Source organism: Numida meleagris, chromosome 2, assembly GCF_002078875.1.
Source record: "Numida meleagris isolate 19003 breed g44 Domestic line chromosome 2, NumMel1.0, whole genome shotgun sequence".
Lineage (NCBI taxonomy): Eukaryota > Metazoa > Chordata > Aves > Galliformes > Numididae > Numida > Numida meleagris.
The window spans coordinates 53,619,896-53,640,718 of record NC_034410.1 but is presented as its reverse complement, the minus strand read 5'-3'; the positions used below and the strand labels follow the sequence as shown (position 1 = coordinate 53,640,718).

At 37.7% G+C, this 20,823-nt stretch overlaps 1 protein-coding gene across 1 annotated transcript in view; it reads right to left on the bottom strand.

The window, feature by feature from the left end:
* COL15A1 (collagen type XV alpha 1 chain) overlaps positions 1 to 18,320 on the bottom strand; it is a 100,958-nt gene extending 82,638 nt beyond the window's left edge. Inside the window, exons 1-6 of the mRNA XM_021386366.1 lie at positions 18,257 to 18,320; positions 16,218 to 16,765; positions 13,052 to 13,126; positions 12,487 to 12,582; positions 3,284 to 3,410; positions 2,324 to 2,442 (exon numbers count right to left, since the gene is read on the bottom strand). Coding sequence (XP_021242041.1) covers positions 2,324 to 2,442; positions 3,284 to 3,410; positions 12,487 to 12,582; positions 13,052 to 13,126; positions 16,218 to 16,765; positions 18,257 to 18,320 — 1,029 coding nt within the window. The remainder of the gene's footprint in view (positions 1 to 2,323; positions 2,443 to 3,283; positions 3,411 to 12,486; positions 12,583 to 13,051; positions 13,127 to 16,217; positions 16,766 to 18,256) is intronic.

Below are 20,823 nucleotides of genomic sequence, written 5' to 3'. Positions count from 1 at the left end.
AAGGCATTACTTTTGGAGCAAACCTCATATATTTGCTACCATATTTTTGGTAAGTAATCTATCATAATTATACCTGTTGCTATAGTATTGATAAATTTTGAACTTATAAAACTAATATATATTTCCTGCTGTAGTATTGATTTTTAGTACCTCTAATTGCATTTCTACTACCTCTGTCTGCTCCCACTGCTCATTAGTGCTATATTAGCGCTATATATTTGCTTCCTGGTAATAATACGTAGTAGCTTTCTACCTACATATAACTATTAACTCTCTTTATTAATCATAGATATACTTGCTAGTAGTGATTTTTTGTAATCTACAATAAATCAGAAAATCTAAAACATAGTGTCTGTGTACACTATGGAATCCTGTGAACCCACTGTTGCAATCTCTGTATGTCCCCCCTGCTGTGTAACCCTTTAGGTCATGACAGAATCACAAACGTAAGAAAAAGGAAGGGATAGTGTTTGTTTGATGGTTAGAAAAATCTGCAACGGTCAGGGAATCGGGGAAGTTTATTAATGAAAAATTTACTGCTACATGATTTTGTAATATGTCAAAAGACTGGGCAAGAATTGGACTAACTTTGAGCCCTTCAATTCACAGGATTCCAAGCTAGGGTAATATGTAATTTATATATGCAGAATCACACAACATTCTGATTACACATTATGCCACATCTTCAATAGGCACAGTATCTTTTAAAGCCCAGTATCCCACCAGAGAGGATGACTTTGTTACATATGATACAGCTATCCTTTTAGGGTCTTCTAGTACTTGCAGTCATATAGATTGGAGTAGTCTCCCTATATAGGAGATACAAGGGCTGCCATTTTTCTTAGTGCTGTGTGAACTTCAAACTAGAGACAGAATAGTATATTGTATTTTCTTTTAATTTCTATGTCTAGGAGGCAGGTCCACAGATTTCTACCCCAAAAAAGTATCTGATTTCATAAGTGATTTGACAAAAAGTGCTTTTGAGAATGTGATTATACTCAATGCTTTTCATATAGTTTACAGTTTTTCCTGGTCCTGGCAGGATTTGAATGCCAGTTAAATTACAACCCATCTTTGTCTCCTCAGTTCAGTAATGTACAGGTACACACAATTTCTAGATAGTTTTTCTGTCAAGAAGGACCCTACTAGGTATTTCTACTTGGACATTTACAAAAAAAGGAGCCCGATCTGGATTTTTGGAAGGCATCTCTGATAGCTGAAAGCTGCCCAGTTATCTCTTCCTCTAGAGCACTTGTTAAAAATGTATCAGCAGGCTATAAAGAGGCTATGTATAGAAGCAAACAGCATCTATTCACATAATTAATATGACACAGATACGAACAATACAAGGAACACAAAAAATTATATAAACTTGCCTCAACTTTGATCCTTTATAAAGCTTTCCAGTTGTCCAGTCTCAGCATTTCATTAATCAAAGCATCTTTTACTTGTAAATATCAGGATACCTGCCAGTTACATTTTTAAGAATTTTTCAGCTCCAGGTTCAGTTGTCAGGAGGCAGCAGACACTGCTTTCATAAAGGAATAAACAGGAGCTGCAGGCACTCAGGAGTGCAATCCACTCTGTCATTGCCTTTTCAAGATACAGAACATAGGATATACATCTTGGATGGTCATTCAAGTAAAATTGAGCTTATAACTATACATTTTCACATTTGTCTGAGGACAGCTAAGGACACCCAGTGGCATGGAATACAGGCATGGGTCCTTCTGGAGTTTAGTCTGCTTTGGTGTCAGTTTTCTACATGGATTCAACTGCTAATAAGGCACTAACATAATGAAGTGCTTCTTTGCATTTGGTCCTTCACACAGAATTACTCGGAGAGCACCCAAAGAGTGTCCTTCTAAATCTATTTATATGCCACATTTCTTAAAAAGAAAGCAGCACTTTCAGCTGTAGGGCAATTACTGTGGGGTAGAACAAGATGCCTAGTTTTAGCTAATTAAAAATCATGGCCTTTTGTGGTGAGGATTTATGTTGGTTATTTTCTTTGTTTCTCACTCTCCTTAATGCAAAATGAAAGTGGTGCAAAACTCAAAGAAATCTTTTGTTTGTGAATTAAAAATATCAATTCCATCTCAATGAGACAAATCATTACAGATCCAAACTTTGGCATAGTATGAACACTTTTCATTTTGTTGTAATGAGAGGACATTCAAGAATGTACAAAGTAGCTTGTGGTTTGGTATGCTGCTGTGATGTAATAGATTAAGGCAACAGCTCATGAAAGCACTTGAAGTTCATGTTTTCCTGCTCTTGAGTCAAAAAAAGATAGGGTAGATATTAAACTAATTGTACAGACCTTCTCTCTGCTCACCCCCAGCAAAACACTAGCACCAGAGCCATCTTCTTCTGTTAAGATTTGTTGTGTGACAGCTGTAGATTCTCTGTTGCTTTGTCCAGTTTCCACAGTAGCTGAGTCTAAATAAAATAATCACTTATTAGTGAAAGATGGAGCAAAATTACTCTCATTCAGAGGTTATTTATCTTAACATGCTGACTGGATTTAGTTACGAGAAAAATAAATGACTTAAATTATTACCAAAATATACAGAGAAAACATTCTAAGAATTGGTATTAGTCATTTTATAATTCTGAAATATTTAAAAGGACAGAATAACAAAAGAAAAGAGAGAATAAAATTATGTTTTAAAAGTCTACTTTAAAGATACAGACTGTATTACATCTTCTTTGCCTTAAGGTCATGTCTAACAGTTGCCTATTTTTCACCTATATGCCAAATGCCATGCCTCTCACTGACCTGAGTAGAATGGAGAGGATTTTTCTCCTTTCCTTCACTTTGCCTAACTCCTGCATAGTGTTGTAGAGAATCGCAGCTGTAGCTCCAAATGTCTGCTTTGTTTATTTATCTATCTATTTAAATTTAAAATATAAACTATAGTTCCATGTCTTAAACTTCTATGCTATGGAAGGGTAAATTTATTTTCTGCATGTTTAATAATGACTTATGTAAGCACTCATATGGAGTGAAGTGAGAGATGAGTTGAATGGTGACTGTAGTTGTCTCTGCTGCTGTTAAGAAATTGTAGTATAAGAGATTGCAGTTTCAGTGTTTGACATGGCAATCCTTTTCTAACACACAAGATCCCCAAAGTCTTAGGATTTTCAGTTTCTGACAGCACCTAAAATATGTCAGTGACTTTTCATGCATGGGAAAACTACTGACTGACCTACATAATATAAATGACAACTCTTCCTCCCATGCTCCCAAACAAGAAAACAAACAAAAAAGAGGCAGTGCCTTGTTCTTTAATTTTAGCTGGTTCAGAGGTTTCTTCTGCTCTGTGATGCCCTGAGAAATCGTTTTCTTTCAAATAAGACAGTATGGTTGGAGGTGCTTCCACTGCTGCAGCCAATGAATCTTCAGGCTAAAAAAACAGAAAATCCCAAAAAACAGTTTAGAAAGAAGTCTTAGGACATGTTATAAAGCAAGAATCAACCAATCATCTTTCTCAAAGCACAGTAATCAAAAGTTTTACATTTATGAAGTAAACCAGAAATCCAGATCTGTCCCAAATAATACCTTTCAACTGCTATCATTAAAACCGAAATTTACTAATTGTCAGTAGATACATACTCTTTTTTTTTAACAAATATTTATTACATGTCTTTTTTACTTCCTCACAGTACACATTTAGCTTCTGCCTAGCATCAGATGTCATAAAGATTTGGTCAAGATTTTGAGAAAAGCTAACACAATTAGATCTGTTCTTCCAGACCAAGCGATCTACACTTGACAAGCCTATGGAGATGGAAAAAAATACAAGGAATATAAAGGTACTACTACAGATCTAAGCCTGAAGCTGCCTTGGGGTAGGTAAGGAGTGGTCATTTTTGTAACCTGGTATAAACTGTGAACAGGAATGTAACTAGTTTACTCCCTACAGGAGAACTGGAGAAGTGTCAGCTCAGAGTCATGACAATATTATTTCATGGGGACCTGAATTTTCCATTTAATTAAAATTTAAATGTGAAAGATGCTGCCATGGTAGCTTGGAACAGACATACTGGGCCAAGAATTCTGCTCTTGAACCAGATTAACAAGTACAAAATTTTGTAATATGGCTTGCTAAAATATTTCCTGAATTTTCTGTTTTAACCCTGGTAGCCAGATAAGCTTTGATGCAGGCTACAATACCAAATACTAATATGCAATCCTGAACATACCTTAGAATCCCCATTAAAATATTTAATTTTTTTTTTCATTTCTAAATATTTTACATTTCTTGTGATCAGTGTGTGAATAATGCAAAAATAGTTTTAAAAATGATAAAACCCATTTGGAACATTTACTTGCAGATTATTCCATTTATTCTAAAGCCAAAAGTATGATCATCACCAGTACAGACTGGTAAGCCTTACTTTGGTCACTGGAAAAATCATGAGGCAAAACTTCTTGGAACACATTTCTAGGCACATGAAGAAGAAGCTAACCAGGAACCGATGAAGGGTACATCATACCTGATCAACCTGATTGCCTTTTGTTATAAAATGACTGGCTTTATGAATGAGAAGAAAGGGAAACACACAGCCATCCAGGTCTCAGACTGCAGAGTGTGCCTGAGTTTTATTTCAATATCTGGTGGCAGAAATGAGTACCCCTGTGGGAGCTGTGTGCAGGTAGATCTGCACAGCCAGGGGTCAGAGTTTTGGGAGGAGGTGAACAGGCTGAGGAGTATCAGGGAGTCAGAGAAGATCGACTGGTGAAATCATACTTTGCCATCCCTGATACATCCCTGTACAGATGTACCAGCTGGCCACAATGCAAGAAGTGAAGGATCCTCTACCTTCTTGCAACTGGGCAGAAGGAAGGGAAGCCTACAAGACAGGGAGAATGGAAGCATGTTTCTACTTGGGGTGGCAGGCATATCCCCTCCCAGCCTACTTCACTCTCCCAAGTGCCCTCATACAACAGGCATAAGGCTCTGAAACTTGATGAACAGTCAAGAAAAAAGAAAGGGTATTGCCACAGATGACTTCCTTCTGAGGGGAACAGAGGGCCCAATATGCTAACCAGACCCAACCCACAGGGAAGCTGCTCAGGTGAAAGATGTTACTAGAAAACTTACTAGCCTGACACAGCCCTCAGATTATTATTTATTATTTGTTTTCTGTGAAGGCAGCAATTAAGTAGTGAAAAGAAGTCCTAGGGCAATCAAAAGAGACTTCAGGGCCTTGATGATAGGTTAAAAGACTAGAGACATCGTTAGCGTTTTTCTGTATCTTTCTAGTAGCAAGGAATAATATTGGAAGAAACAGACATACTCAGCTGATCAATAAGTGGCTCTGATTCTGGTGACTGGTAGAATATACATATTTTTTTGATCATGGCATCTACACAATACCAGGCCTGCTGGTGCTTGGTGGAATACACCTTTCCCAGGGAGGGAAAGGGATTTTTGTGCACCATTTTGCAGGGGTGGTTGAAAGAACTTTAAACTAGCTTGCTAGAGGTGAAGTATAAAAATAGGCTTGCCATTGGTAAGCTATCAGATGGCATGCCAAAAATTTGAGAAACTGCATGCTAGTGAGGTTCTTCAGTCTGCTCCACAAGGTGATGGGTACGTAGGAGCACATTTGAAATATTTCTAAACACATGCACAGAGCATGAAGAAAAATCAAGATTATCTATATGCCTTGGCTCAGTCCCAGAGTTACAACATCATTGGCATATGCAAAACCTAGTGGGAAGAGTTTTATGACAAGTGTGTCACAGTATATGGTTCTGGGCTTCTCAGAAGGGTCAGGCAGAGCAGGCAAGGTGAAGGCAGGGGGGTAATACCATGTGCGAGCAATGGGCTGTGCTGTATGGAACTCAAAGTTGGTGATGACACAGCTGAGAGCCTCTGGATGAGGATCAAGGAAAAAGCAGATAAAATGGATATCACTGTGGGAGTTATGTGGCCACCAGACAGGATGACAACACTGATGAATATGTCTTTAATGAACTAAGAGATAGCTGTAGATCAGTTGCCCTTGTCCTTATGGGATACTTTCATTTCCCAGACATAACTGAGAATACCAAACAGCTGATACAAACAAGTCTGGAAGATTCCTGAAACACCTTGATGAAGATGCCCTCCAAGGTTTGTTACTTGTAAATGGAGAGGATCTGAGATGTGAAGAGGTGACTGCTAGCCATCTTGGCCATAGTCACTAGTCATAGTCACACTGTCATCTTTGGTAATCAGAGGAAAACTGCCAGAAAAAACACTGACTCTGGAGTTGGGGTAAGTAGACTACAGGCTGCTCAGGGAATGAGTTGGTGAGGGTTTCTGCAGGGTCCTGTTTAGGGCTCTTTAACATGGTCATAAATGATCTGGATGCAGGACTTGTTTGCATACTAAGTTTGCAGATTATACTAATTAGGACGAGCTGTTAACTCTCTTGGCGGTAAAATGGCCTTGCAGAAATCTTGAGAAATTACAGGGCTGGGAAATCACTGACTGCATGAAGTTGAACAAGAGCAAGCACTGGATTTCGTATCTGGGGTGGAGCAATCCTGGATATACATACAGAAAGAGACATAAGGGTTCTCGTTTAGGGCAAGTTGAATATGAGTCAACAGTGTGCCCAGGCAACTAAAAGGACCAACCATATCCTGGGGTGCATCAGGCACAGTATCTGTAGCCAGCTTACGAAAGGGATTGTCCTGCTCTGCTCTGTGCTGATGCAGCCTCCCCTTGAACAGTGTGCAGTTTGGGGCTATACAATATAAAAAAGATATAAAACTATCCAAACTAAGGCAAGGATGATGGTGAAAGGTCCAGAGCACAGGTGCCCAACCTTCTGGCTTGTCTGGGCTGCACTGAGTGAAGAGAATTGTCTTGAGCCACATATAAAATATATAATATAGTTAATGTATATAAGTAACAAAACTTTATTTATTAAAAATAAAGAGGGCAACAAAACCATAAAACTAGTGGGTCATTTGACCTTATTTTTGTGAAACTAATGTAACTTTGATGGAACTTGTTGCAATTCTTAATGAATTTTCAAGGTGCTCGAGAGAGCTTTCTGATTCAGTTTTATTCTTCCTCTACTTCATCCTTGAAAGCAGTTGTTCACAAATGTATGTACTGCCAAAAAAGTGAAGAAATGAGCAAGGAGTTATTGTGAAGCATGACGTATTTTTTTCTCTTGTAAGATATGTCTCATGAAAGTCTAGTAAAGAGACATGATCAAATTTTTCTTTGAGTTTCATGTCTGATTGCAACTCTATACATTCTATTCGAAAATTTGCCGGTATTTATGTCAACTGAAAATGAAATTGCAAATATGCAAAAAAATGATTATTTTTTCAGCAATCTTGAAACTTACTCCCAAGTTCCATTATCAAAATAGAAAGCAAGATTTTATCATAAAACATTTAACTTATTATGTTACTTTCATACAAAAAAAAGTGTGCACTAAACACACAATCGAGTACATTTACAAATTCTGAGAAAAAGTGAATAAATGTAGGTATAATTTGTGTCTTCTGCAATGGTGTCTTTAGTATACTTGTATTACTGAGTTTGTTTAGGCAATTATTACATATATATTGCCCCCATATGTCACGACAGCAGAAAAACTAATCAAATACATATTAAAAACTAATTAAAACATATTACAGATTATTTTATAGTTTTTGTGAACTTTTTGAGATGTTGAAAATTTAGAAAATTTGTCAGCACGACATGAGTGCTGATACTTCTGAGTATCAGCATGAATTCTGGATACTTCTTCCTCAATGAATATGTTAAATTATTAAATTATTTTATAAAATAACAAAAGCTTATTTAATAATTAAATAAGAAAACTTACACGTCTGCTTAATAACAAAAATGTTTTATCTTCACAGGCATATACATATGTAGGTAGGTTGAAATATTATTATTACAATCAATGAGTTTTACTTGCCAAGTGGCACAGGCAGATGTAACACCATTCATGTGGGTTTCAATTTGATTATGTGTGGCAGATGTGAGAGGCAGAATTAGCATGGACCTCTACTCCACAGTGTTCTGTTGTCGCCTACGTCCACACTTGAACTATGTGCAAGTGACTCATTAAAAAATCACCACAAATCACATAACAATGTTAAAAGTTAACAATTTCATATGGCTGCTTTACTAGCTATCCAGGGCCACGTGAGTCCCATGTGACTGTGAGATGGACACTCCTGGTCTAGAGCACAAGACGTACAAGGAGCAGCTGAGGTCACCTGATTTGTACAGCTTAAAGAAAAGGTGTGACCCCATGACAGTCTTTAGATTCCTGATGACAGGAGTGGAGGGACAGGTACTGATCTTTTCTCTCTGGTGACCAGCAATAAGATCTAAGGGAACAGCATGAAGCTATGCCAGAGGAGTTGGTTGGATAGTAGGAAATACCACCGAGGGCATGGATGGGCACTGGAACAGGCTCCCTAGGGAAGTGGTCAAACCACCAAGCCTGCTGGAATTCAAGAGGCTTTTGGGCATCTCAGATATATGATTTCATTTTTGGGTGGTCCTGTGAGTAGCATGGAATTGGAGTCGATGATCCCTGTGCGTCCCTTCCAATTTGGGATATTCTATGATTCTGTGATCCTTGTGAGCCCCTTCCAACTCAGGATATTTGATAAATCTATGAAACTGGGAAGCAGCTATCTAGCGAAGGACCTGGGGTTGTCAGCAGACTGAAAGCTGAAAATGAGCCAATAGTGCATTCTGTCAGCAAAGAAATGTATATTAGCAGGAGCTCTGGCTAGAGGCTAATAGACCTAGGGATACTGTAAATTTCTTTCATTCACCGCTTGTTAGACCACATGTAGAATACTGATCCAATTTTGGTCCCCAATTACAAGACAGATATTTGTAAACTCGAGTGGGTGCAGCATATGCCCAGCAAGACAGACAAGATCTGGAGCAATTCCTGTGAGCAATCAGTGAAGGAACTAGTGTTCTTCAGCCTGAAGAAGCCTTCTGGGAGATCTTGTGGCAGCCTTCCAGTACTGTAAGATTATCAGGAATATGGAGCTAGGCTATCACAGTGTTGCTTGGCAGTAGAAGTGACAATGGGCATTAAGCTGAAAGAAGAGATGTTCTGACCGAATATAAGGAGAAATATTTTCACCATGAGAATAAATGTGCATTGGAATAGGTTGTACAATGACACTGTGCCATCTACAGCCTCAGTTGTTTCCATGACCTGATTGGAAAAAGCCCTGAGAAGTGTGATCTAACCTGATTGTTGATACTGTTCTGAACAGAAGGTTGCACTAGACAGCCTTTCTGTCTACCTGAAATATTCTGTGATACTTGATTGTATTTTTATGATTGCTAATTGATAAATACGTAAAGCTAATGAGAAAAAAAGAGCTCTGTTCCTGGAAAAAAAAATTCTTTTAAAACCAGTACTCCAGCACACACTAAATGGCTTAAAGACTCATGAACTAAAAATGAAAACTGTTTTCCTTTCTGGCACTGCCTGTCAATGCATTTCTGATATGCAGAGTAGTGGTATTTTTTTCTGAGGATTCCTATAGATATGCCAAGGACAGTTTTTGGCTGAATAGCAAATTTTCAGGGAAAACACAGAAAGATTTTTTACAAAAAAAAACAAAAAAACCTCTTACAGAAATTATAAACACCTCTTTTTTTGCCGATTCAGTGAGCTGAAAATTATGGAAGGTCCATTAAATGGAAACGTTCTGAAACAATCCAAATAATGCTAACCGTACCATGACTCCAGTAGGCAACTGGAAGCACAGCCAGAAAAATGCCCTTCTGGCAAAGAAGGCCAGCATTATCATGATCAGCAACAGGAAGAGAATTGCCAGCATGTCAAGGAGGGTGATTCTTCTGAATTCAAACTCCATCCTAGGTACTTCACCTGAATCTTAGCTCCCAAGTCCAGTAAAGGACAATGAAGATCATTAAGGAACAAGAACATTTGGCCTGTTAGGTAAATATATGAACACAGGAACTGTTTAGCCTCAAGAAGACAAGGCTCAGAGCGTTCATATCAATGTATATAAAATCTTGATGGGAGAGAGTAAAGAAAGGAGAGACAGACCATTATCAGTGGTGGCCAAAGAAAGGGCAAGAGACAATGGAAACAAACTGGAATACAATTAACTCCACTTCTACATCAGAAAAAAAAAAAACTGTTTTAGTGTATGGTGGTAGAACATTGGAAAGGAAGTGCTGCGGAGTCTCCATCCTTGAAAAAATTCAAAACCTACTGACACTGAGCCAATTGCTGTCACTGACTCTGCTCTGAGAAGGGATTTGGACAATATAATCTTCAGAGGTCCCTTTTAGTGTTAGATATTCTGTGAGTCTGTGAGAAACATAAGACAGTGTTTAACAAATTATTTACAAAATGCATAAAAATTTTCTTTTCTCAAATGAAGCAGAAATCCAGGTCAATATAAACTTAAGTAAAAAGAGTGCTCAGAGAATTTTAAACTATAGCAGAAAAAATAAATAAATGTTTTTGCACTCATGTTGACCATGAAGGTGTTGAATGCAGAAATTTCCTTGGTAAACTCAGCTAAGAATATAGGTAAAACTTAAATCTTTTGTAAGACAAAGTTAGGAAAGACACTGACTAAGTGAATGGCAAAAAATTATCACAACCTGGGAGTCCTGAAGGAGTTAAGCAGTGAAACAATTGAAGTATATGCTATATCAGAGCAATGTCAGCATGGTTTCTGTAATCACATTTCTCAGAAACATACTGTTTTATTCTAAAGCAATAAATGAGAACTAACAGAAGAGAATCATGCTTCACATAAATGGTGTGGATTCTTTCTGAAGAATGGTTAAACAGATCAAAATATTTCAGCTTGGCACAAAAAGTGAAAGAAAACACAATGTGATAGGAATCTCTGAAATTACCCTGTTTTCCACTAAAGGAACCACCAAAGGAAAGCTGCAGTTAACATGTCTGAAGATCAAGCAAAAAGTAGGAGTTCTTTATGTCATTAAATAAGCTAAGGAAACTGAGGATGCTAAAATTCCCATGAGTTGAAAAGAACAAACCAAGAGATTAAAGGAGACGTATGCAGCTGAGGCCCACTAAACACAAAGATACACACTCCTGGCTCAAACATTTTCTGAGTCATTGCTCTGGGAAGGAGGACGAGTGATCGAATGACTGTATGGTGCTGAACCACCTTCCAGATTAAACCACAAAAGACATTTTGGCGCTCAGCGTGGGACTTGAAGGGTTGAGATAACAGTACATCTGATCGCAGTGTGTTAACACAAGGTGTTGTGGTAGTTTGATAATTGCTGATCATTATGTTAATTTTCCCCCTACTCTTTTGAGAGTCTTCTCGTAATATATTGTGTAGCACTTTGCTTGCTGTTTATTTTCCCTGCTGTGTTGTTTGTCTTCTCTGGGAGTTGCATTAAGGTTTTTATTTTGCTAAGCTGTGTGGCCTTGGCTGATATTATGATAAAATTGGCAGCTGAGAAACTAACATTTTGTGTGTATTTGGCATTGCAGTTGTCTTTACATGGATGACTCATAGACTATGGGAATAGTATGCGTGTGCATATATAGATTAAAAAAAACAAGTTAGGTGATTGTAAATAGTTAGGATGTGTACAAACTGTGGGACCTGAGCATGGTGTAAATGGTATGGAATAAGGGGTGGATATTGTGTTAGTTTCAGCTGGGACAGAATTGTTTTCTTCAGAATGTCTGGTATGATGCTATGTTTTGGTTGGAGGAGAAAAAACAATGTCGATAACACAGTGATGTTTATAGCTGCTGCTAAGCATTATTGTACAGAGCCAAGGACATTCTCAGCAAAGGGCCCAAAAGATCTAGGAGGGAACAGAATTAGGACAGCTGGCTTAAGCTGGCCAGAGGAATATTCCATATCATATGACATCATGCAGAAGGAGTTTTGAAGGAGGTGAGAGTTCATCTCACTCTCTTTGGCTGCTCAGGGGGCTAGCTGGGCATCAGTTGGCAGGTGGTGATCAAATGCTTGTGCATCACTTGTTATACACATTCATAAAATATATATATGGTTCATTATTGTTATCCTTTTCCTCTATCTTAGTAAATAATTTTATCTCAGCCCACAAGTTCCACTTTTTTTTTTTTTTTTTTAATTCTCTCCCCCATCCCACTGGGAAAGGAGAGAGTAAGTGAAAGACTGTGTAGCGCTTAGCCACCTGCCAGGTTAAACCACAACAAATGAGTATTCCAGGTAATTGTCATATTTGCATACTTTCCTTGTTCTTACACTCTTCTCAAGGCACTTGTTGATCCTTATCAAATAAACCATCCATTTAATCCAATGTAGCGCGGTCATTCTTGTGGATAAATACATGTTGTTCCCACAGGTGCCTTTGGAAGCTGCTATAAAGGAAAAACTAGTGGCAGAATCTACACCTTACTATCTGAAAAAATAATATTAAACCAGAAAGGTAAAGTGAATAAATCCAATAAATTTACCCTTATGGGAAGGTGAGAAGGTACAAGATCTTCTTGTGTCTCAGGAACGCCTTCATATTCTTGAACACTGACATTGCCACTGATGTCCCCTGAAGCCTGTGCAAAACCCAATCATAACAGCTAGTTCATAATAGTCAGAGGAAAAACCATGTTCTCCAAGGAATTATCTACTTCTATGCATAAAAAACCTTTTATGTATGTATGTATGTATGTATTTATTAATTTTCCCAGATTGGTGAAGCCTCAGCCTCATTATGATGTTAACTTGTTTTGACACTTAGGATATTTCATGAAGATGACCTTTTAGATAAATGTAAAACACTGTTCAATTTCTCAGAGATGTTACAGACAAAAGAAAAGGGTATTTTTTTAAAAATCAGTTTTACAGACTGCAAAGTAAAAAAAAAAAAACAAGATTCCTTCACATAGAGAATTTGAAGAATTGTATTATGTTGTAAAGAGTATATACTACATTTAGTCCTATGAAAAATATTCTGTGGTAAATGACTTTGAAATCAGGTATACAACTGAGAATGGATAAAGAAGTGTTTGTAAGAATACTCACATACGGATCATCATCTTCACAATGATCTTCAGTAGCTCTTGGGTCAGATCTGATTGTCAGATGTTGAATTGAGCCCTACATGAAACAAGAAAAGCAGTTCTAGGAAGTAATATTTCATCTAGTACACACAAAAATGAAAAATAAATTGAAAGCAGACTATAAAACGCTCTACTTGCTTGGAAAAGTATCTGAGACATGAATTTTTTTTTGAAAATGAACTCAGTTTAAAAGTGTAAATATGTTTTCATGTTTTGGTCTTGCAGAAAACTTTGAAGCTGCCAGACTATGAGTTTTAGATCAAGAGAATTGTTACATTGCTTACATACTTTGCCTTTCATCTGAAAGATATAGTTCTGGATTCTGACTAAGAATCTTTGAAGTGCTGTCTGCTTTTTTCTAGTTAAAAAGTACATTGCTACTGCAAAAACTACAAGTGAAAACCCAGAAAAGGGAGGCAAAGGATAGTGAGGGAATACAGGTTAGTGGTGAAGAGATCTGGGGAGAAACCAGCTTTAAACTTCAAATCAGAAAGAAAGGAGATGGGATTTCTGATTAACAAATGTTTCTGAGTTGCAGTTTACATTTCTCACTGACTTGCTGAAGATGCAGAAATATTCATTTTAATCATTTAAATCTTGTCTTTTAAATTTCAAAGATTCAAAGAAATGCCAGGGACATTCCCTTCTTATGAGGTTTCATGGAGTTAGGCATGACAGACACACAGTGTGAAAAGACAAGTATGGACATCTATCATGCGTGACCTGTGTCTTCCTGTTCCACTCACTCTGCATATTCTGCCTTCCTACTCTTGCACTTTTTGTAAGCAAGAGCCTGAAGAAGCTGCCAGATTTATCTTTTGTCTCCACAAAACTCCTAAAAAATGTCTTTATCTAATGACTTTAAGGAACTAGATTGTTTACACTATGCAGCAACATTTTGGTTGTGTTCTGTGTGCTGACTATGGTCACAGATGCATAGCAGATCAGCTCACTCAGAGATAGAGAAAGCCTGAGTCTTGGTGAGGAAAACTGCAACAGCTGTTGGGATAAGAATCATAGTATGGTTTTCTGTTGTTTAATACCACAAAACAACAAACAAACAAAGCAAATTCCAGTGTAAGAGCAGCTACCATTTGTTTGCACTGCCATACCCTAATTTCTGGCTCCCTGTTACCACTGCTGTTGTCCTCTCTCCCTTTCCTAGAAACTTTGGGAAATTATAGGCAAGGGAATATTTTGAAAGCAACATTTCTGTTGAATTTCAGAATACTTCAGAAAGGAAAAAGAAACAAACATTGAGGTTCTTTAACCTCCTCTAACCATGAAAGGCCATGAAACTCATTAATTTGATACTTCCTGAATTTGCAGACAATCTGAGATAACAACTCAGTGATTTGAATCACCCTGTTTCTCCTAAAATTTAATAATGGCCAAATCAGATATTGAACAATGTTAAACTAACCAGTTTATTGAAAACTACACATGAAAGGATGCACAGACACCTGTGCAGTCTCTTGGAAGTGATGGGTAATTTTCATGTTATGAGTGAATCATGTTTGGAGAACGTATTTTTCTTCTCTTCCTTTTATCTGTCCCTCTGGAAGGTGAAGGAAGCAAAATGAGAAGCCCTAAACTTTTTCAAAAGTTACTGTCAGCCATATATTCCAACCAGGAAAGTAATGGTCAAGTCTGTTGTGGTACGGAGGACAGGTATGAGGTGCTCTAGGCCTTGTGCCTGCAGCTGCCTTCTCTGTTAAAACTGGTTTGCAGACTCTGTTATCATCACTAATTCAGCATTATTTGGTTAATGTCTGTGTTGCACGTTTTTTACAGGGACAAGGGTGAGAATTTCTTTTTTGTTCCATAAAATCTGATTGTAATTATGTCCTTTTGTGTTTGGCAACCAGGGCTTTGGACAGATGAATTCCCACGAGCCAGAACAAAATAGCAACTGACATACATAGACATTTGTCCAGTCTGCTGTGCGTTGTTTCTACCTGGGGCAAAAAGTTCTTGCCTGAGCAGCTGATCAACAACTTAATTTTTAATTTTTCTACCCTAAAACAATTCTGACATATGATGCATAAAGAAATAAAAACACAAGGGCACTGTGTGAACTATACATCACAATTCACAGCAATGAAGCAATCAGACAAATGGCTGAAATTCATGTATTCAATATAGCATGCAAAAAAGCCTGTTTCAGTGGGAAATGCCTTAAAGTGTAATCTGCTATGCGTTCCTTCCACAATATCTACAGATTTATTGTGATAATCTCAGAAACTGATTATCAAACATAAGTTGTCCTGGTAGGGTACCCAAATCAACTGATTTTCTGGAATGTTTCTTATTCCTACTTAGTAATCAGGAAGTCCCAATAGTCCAGTCATTCTAACTGTCTAGATAGGGTAGCATAAGCTTGCAGTTTTCCTGCATATCCCTTTCTACCACTTATTTGCTGCTAATCAGTATATCCCTTTAATTCCTAGGTGCTAAGACTAGACAGATAAATTATACACGCTATTTTTGTTGCTTATCTAATGGAGCTCAGAACCTGTCAATACACTTGAGTTTTGGAAAGAATATATTGTTTTCCTAAAGCAAATACTTTTTTAAGTTTTGTGCTTTTCTACTAATTTTTGGGAAGAGATATAAATCTCACAAACTGCTGTGCAATTTTTGAGGTACAAAAGAAGCACAAAAACAAGACATAAAAGGTGTGACATTTCTATTACAGTTTAGAAGTGAGTTGGTCGCCTGCTTAATAACCTTGGAAGCTCAATGGCTGAGAATTCCAGTCTGAATACAGCAGGAGGGTGCTTGCATTCAAGCTTTGTAATTGTGGTTTAGGTCCATTCCATTTTTCTAGAACACCTGAAAAGCTTCAAGTAATATATAAATTGTAGAAACAGCTTTATTTTACATAATCTTTATCTCTTCCTGATATTGTGTGGAATAAACATACCTAGCTAATAAGAATTTAAAATATTGAATTTTTACAAAGGTATTATTCTCAGAAATTTAACAAATGGATATGCTGAAATCTGCCTTTCAGATAAAAGACTACATAAATGTAAGTGATATATTTACTTTGATATTCCTAGTACAAAAACTGAGCATTGAGCTCAATATCTGGATCAGATGTGAATTTATCGCATGGTACTTACTGTGAACTTTTCCAGTCCTGTGGCTCCTGCATTACCAACAAATATCCCAGAGCCAGATTCAAATACCAAGGCTCGATCTGACCTCTGAAACTGAACTCTCTGATACTCTTCACAGTCCATGAACAAAGCAATGTTATTTCCCTGAACAGTCACCGTAAATCTATTCCACCTATTAGTCATCACTGGCACTTTAAATGACGCTGCTTCTTGGGAGATACTAGAGCCAGGCTCTGTGTAATACATAATTATTCTCTGGGTGCTCTCATCAACTGGTGAAAGTCTAATTCCCAAGTAAATAGTTTTCTGGAAGGCATCTGTTATTGCAAATAGCACTCCTCCACGATCACTCTTTGGTTTCACAGTAACTACAATTGAAAAATTTCTATAGAAAGGCAATGGTATTATAGCACTTGTCAGTCGACCAATGTTGGCGTCTGTACCAAAGCTATACGCTGGAAAACCTCCGTAGCCAGTGACAAAGTAGACAGAAGGAGGGAGTGGAACTCCTATTAACTCTGTGAGATCAAGATGTTCTTTTGAGCCTCGTTCTGTAAAATATGAGAGGAAAAACATGTTATTTATTCTTGAGGTTCACAGCTCATTTAATTTTAATCATTTAATGAAGATCTGAAAAACTGTAAAGCAAGGTTAAAGTACCGCTGACATGCTGCTAATGCCGTATGCCCCAGTTCAGTTAGTGCTTAAACACATCTACCCATGTGTATGTGTGAACCTTTATTGTTTGTCTGACATTACTCATATGCTAAAAAAAGGTGCACATAAACATTTGGTGAAATTGAGACATAACAAGTACTTCCTACAAAAGATATTTCACTTCAGCTGGCTATAAATTGCAAATAAATCTTATGCAAGTGCTTACAGTATGGATTCAGCAAAGATTTTCTCAAATTAGATCAGATCACAATCAAAACAGAGAACAAGAAATCTCTACAAAGTGCACAACACAGTTTCACTAAGTCGGGATGAAAATTGCAGTGGGTTTATTGTTACCCTTGCAATTAGCCCAGCATCCAAAACAGACTTCAAATTTTAATTCCTTTTTTTTTTCTCAGATCTATCTCCTTAGTTTCACTGTGTACATAACAGCAGTCAAAACCCTTCTGCTATCGAAATTATGTTTTGAAATGAGATAGTTTCTGCTTCAGCAAACAAACAGAAGTAAATATCTCTGACAAACAAGCCCAGAGAGCAAATTCCTTCCTGGCAATGTAGTAACAATGACAACATCTAATTTTAACTAAAGCTTTGGGCAGGTACACTTCAACAGTATAACAGAAAAAAAAAACATGCAAACAATTGTTTCCTACTAAGAGGTGAAAAACAAGCAGAACAGGGTGCCATTTTTAATCCTAATGAGTGATTAATGTCTGAATCTATTCAGAGTTCCACTCAAATCTAAAGCCTTTCTTTTTATTCTTCTGTCTTTGCAGTCTCCTCTAACCTTATATTTTTAAGTTTCTTGTTCTGTCTGAAAGTCTTTCTTCTTTAGGCTGGTGTATATTTTCACTCTTTTTGGAACATTTATGTTATGCAAAACAAACAGAGTTCTTAGGGTATGTCTTAATGTAGCTACACCATATAAAACTGTAATGACTCACGTTGTAAACTCCAGTAGCTAGGTAACTGTTAACTTTCTCAGCAGACATGAAAAAAATTCTCTAACTCCATGAAATTCAGGCTTTTAAATCACTTTCAAGATCAAATGCACCCTAGCCTCTTTCTAAATTCTTATTTCCTGAATGTCTTCAGATTACAGATAAAAGAAGGGATGTATTTGGAATCATTGTGCAATTCTTTTCTTTCTCTACATCACACACAAGTTCACCACATTTCTTGGATGAAGTATATCGCAAGAAAACAGCATTAGAAAAATACAGATGAGGCAAACAGTCTTGAAACATCACTAAGAACAAACTGAACCTGTGATTCATGCTTCACATTTCACTTTATCTACCATGGCAGGTGTAAAGAACATCTTCCAAGTAATCTGTGGTGTTGAGGTACTTCTTTGTACCTACTTGGCCTGCCATCCCCCAGGGCTACCACTGCTAGTGTTCCTGAGGCTTTTCCTTGTGACAACATCTCTGCATTATAAAAATTGATTAAGATAATGGATGATGTAGCATTAAGCAAAATCAGCTTGCTCAATGGTCACTTCAGTATGAACACAACATGGGGCAAGCTGGTGTCACCTATGGTAGGCTGATACTGCACACGTTGTAGAGGCTGGGAGCTGAAAGCAGACCACCTGTTTACAAGTACATTACTTACAACAGATGGGAGTTTGTCCCTAGATCTTTTTTCAAAAAAGTACTCACAGAAGCTGAAAACAAGCTCCCAGTTCACATGAGGTGAGTAATGTTGAGGCACATGGAGCTGGCTTCTACTTCTGCCTGCCTGTCCCCAGATTCTGATGCACTTCATTTGCATACACTACAGTCATGGTATGAGCTGAAGTTTTCTGGCTGTATGCAAGCTAATGGGATGTACATGCTTCAGAATAGATAACACTTTGTTTCTTAGAATCTGTGTTCTAAGTCAGCATTTTAATTTCAACTCAGAACATCCTGGCAACCTGAAATACCTCGAGTTCATGTCCGTAGGACCTCTTTCTGCTTCCAATACCTGTAGTATCTCTACATCCCGCTCTGCCCCACTAGATGCTAAAGGCTGGTTCCAAGCAAGGAGTGTTTTTGTACTAGCTGATCAACTCAGGCATGATAATTGGCCATCCAGAATGAGAAATCGAACAGTTAACCTCACAACTTTCACTACAGCTTCTCATTAAGGTACTAATGTGCTACTAACATAACATAAGGCTGGAGGTTTCAAGTATATAACAGGTGGATGCCTATTATCTACTTACATGGAGAATCCTCTGTCACAGGGGACATAATGGGATGAAAATTAATGGAGAAAAGAAAAAAATTATTTGAAATGAAGAAAATTTTACTGACAATGCCTCCTCTTTGCCTGCAGTCTAATCCCTCAAGGGAGAAAACAACCTATCCCCAGGCTGAGAATTTGAAACAAAACTGTACAAACATTAAAAAATGATGGTAGGGGATAATTTAAAAGTTGGTTATAAAATGACTTTTTGTTCCATGATTTTTAAACATTCCCAAGTCTTTCATAATGTATATATTTTTGCAGTGTGGACTGATAAAGCATCTCTCCTTTTTTAAAATTATTCAGCTACTGTAACCACAATAGGTTTATAGGCTGAAAAAATTCAGATGGAATAGTAATGGAAAAGCTATGGTAGTCTATCTGAACCCTGAGTGAACTGAAAGGCTTTGCTTAAAGTACCCAGTAAAAGTCAGGTGAAATAAATACAACTTGCACTGTGTTCTGAAACCTTGCAAGATGGTTCTGAGAGAGGGAACTAGAGAGAGGTTTTTCAGCTGAACTATACTTCTGCTATTCATTACTCACACGGAGTACCAGACTAGCCTGTGTTGCAGTGTTTTCCATTGTCCTAGTGTCATCGCAAAGATGAAAAATGTTTTCCCTGTCCCAAAGATGAAATCAATTCTAATATCTTATCTTCTCTGTCCATTAGCTTCAACGTTTACTGTTCAAGCTTCCGTTGACTGGAAGAAGTCTGAAGTTCTCTATACATAAATAATTTTTAGAAAGTATCGAAGCTATATTTAGAAACAGAAAAACTAGCTCCTTATCTAGAAGATATTTTTCCTCAGACATCTTTTGTCTTATCATCTTTAGGTGAAAATAATATTAAGAGTTGTGTTTATGGTGGTTTAACACTGGTAGGTAGCTTAGCTTTACCATGTTGTCTCTCACTCCAACTCCTCTAAAGGACAAGGGGAGAAAATGTGTTGAAAAAATGCTTATGTGTTGAGATAAAGACAGAGATCACATATCAATTACTGCCATGGGCAATACAGACTCATCATAAGAGAAATGAAAGTAGTTTACTGTCTGTTGATGACAGACTAGAACAATGAGAACTAAAAGTAAACTCCTTCCTCCCATCCTCCCTCTTCTACATCCCTTCCCTTGAGAGACATAGGAGAACTGGGAATGGGAGTTATGGTCAGTTCATAGACCTTCATCTTTGCTGGTCCTTCCTTCTCATTCTTTTCCCCCTGCTCCAGTATGTGGTCCTTCCCACAGGACGTCATCCTTCCTGAATCGATCATACATGGACATCCCACAAGCTGCAGCTCTTCAAGAACTGCTCCAACTTGGGTCTGTACCATGGGGCCCATCGTGCATAAGCAGATCCCCTCAAACTCCTGCTCCACCATAGACTCCTCTTCACAGGCAGCAGCTCTGTCTTGGGGCCTGCTCCTTTGTGGGCTCCTCCACTAACTGAAGAGAAACTTCAGTCATTGTGAGTGTCTACTGTTAACCACCCTCCCAGAGCAATAGCGTGGAAGAGCTGCAAGCAATTTGGATACATTTGTGGATCAGTTGTCCTAGTCTTTTTAGGAGATTTCAACTTCCCAGACATAAACTGAGAATATCAAACTGCTGTGACAAGCAAGTCTGGAGAATTCCTAAAGCACATTGAAGACAATTTCCTGTCCAAAGTACATAGTGAGCCAACTAGGAAAGGTGA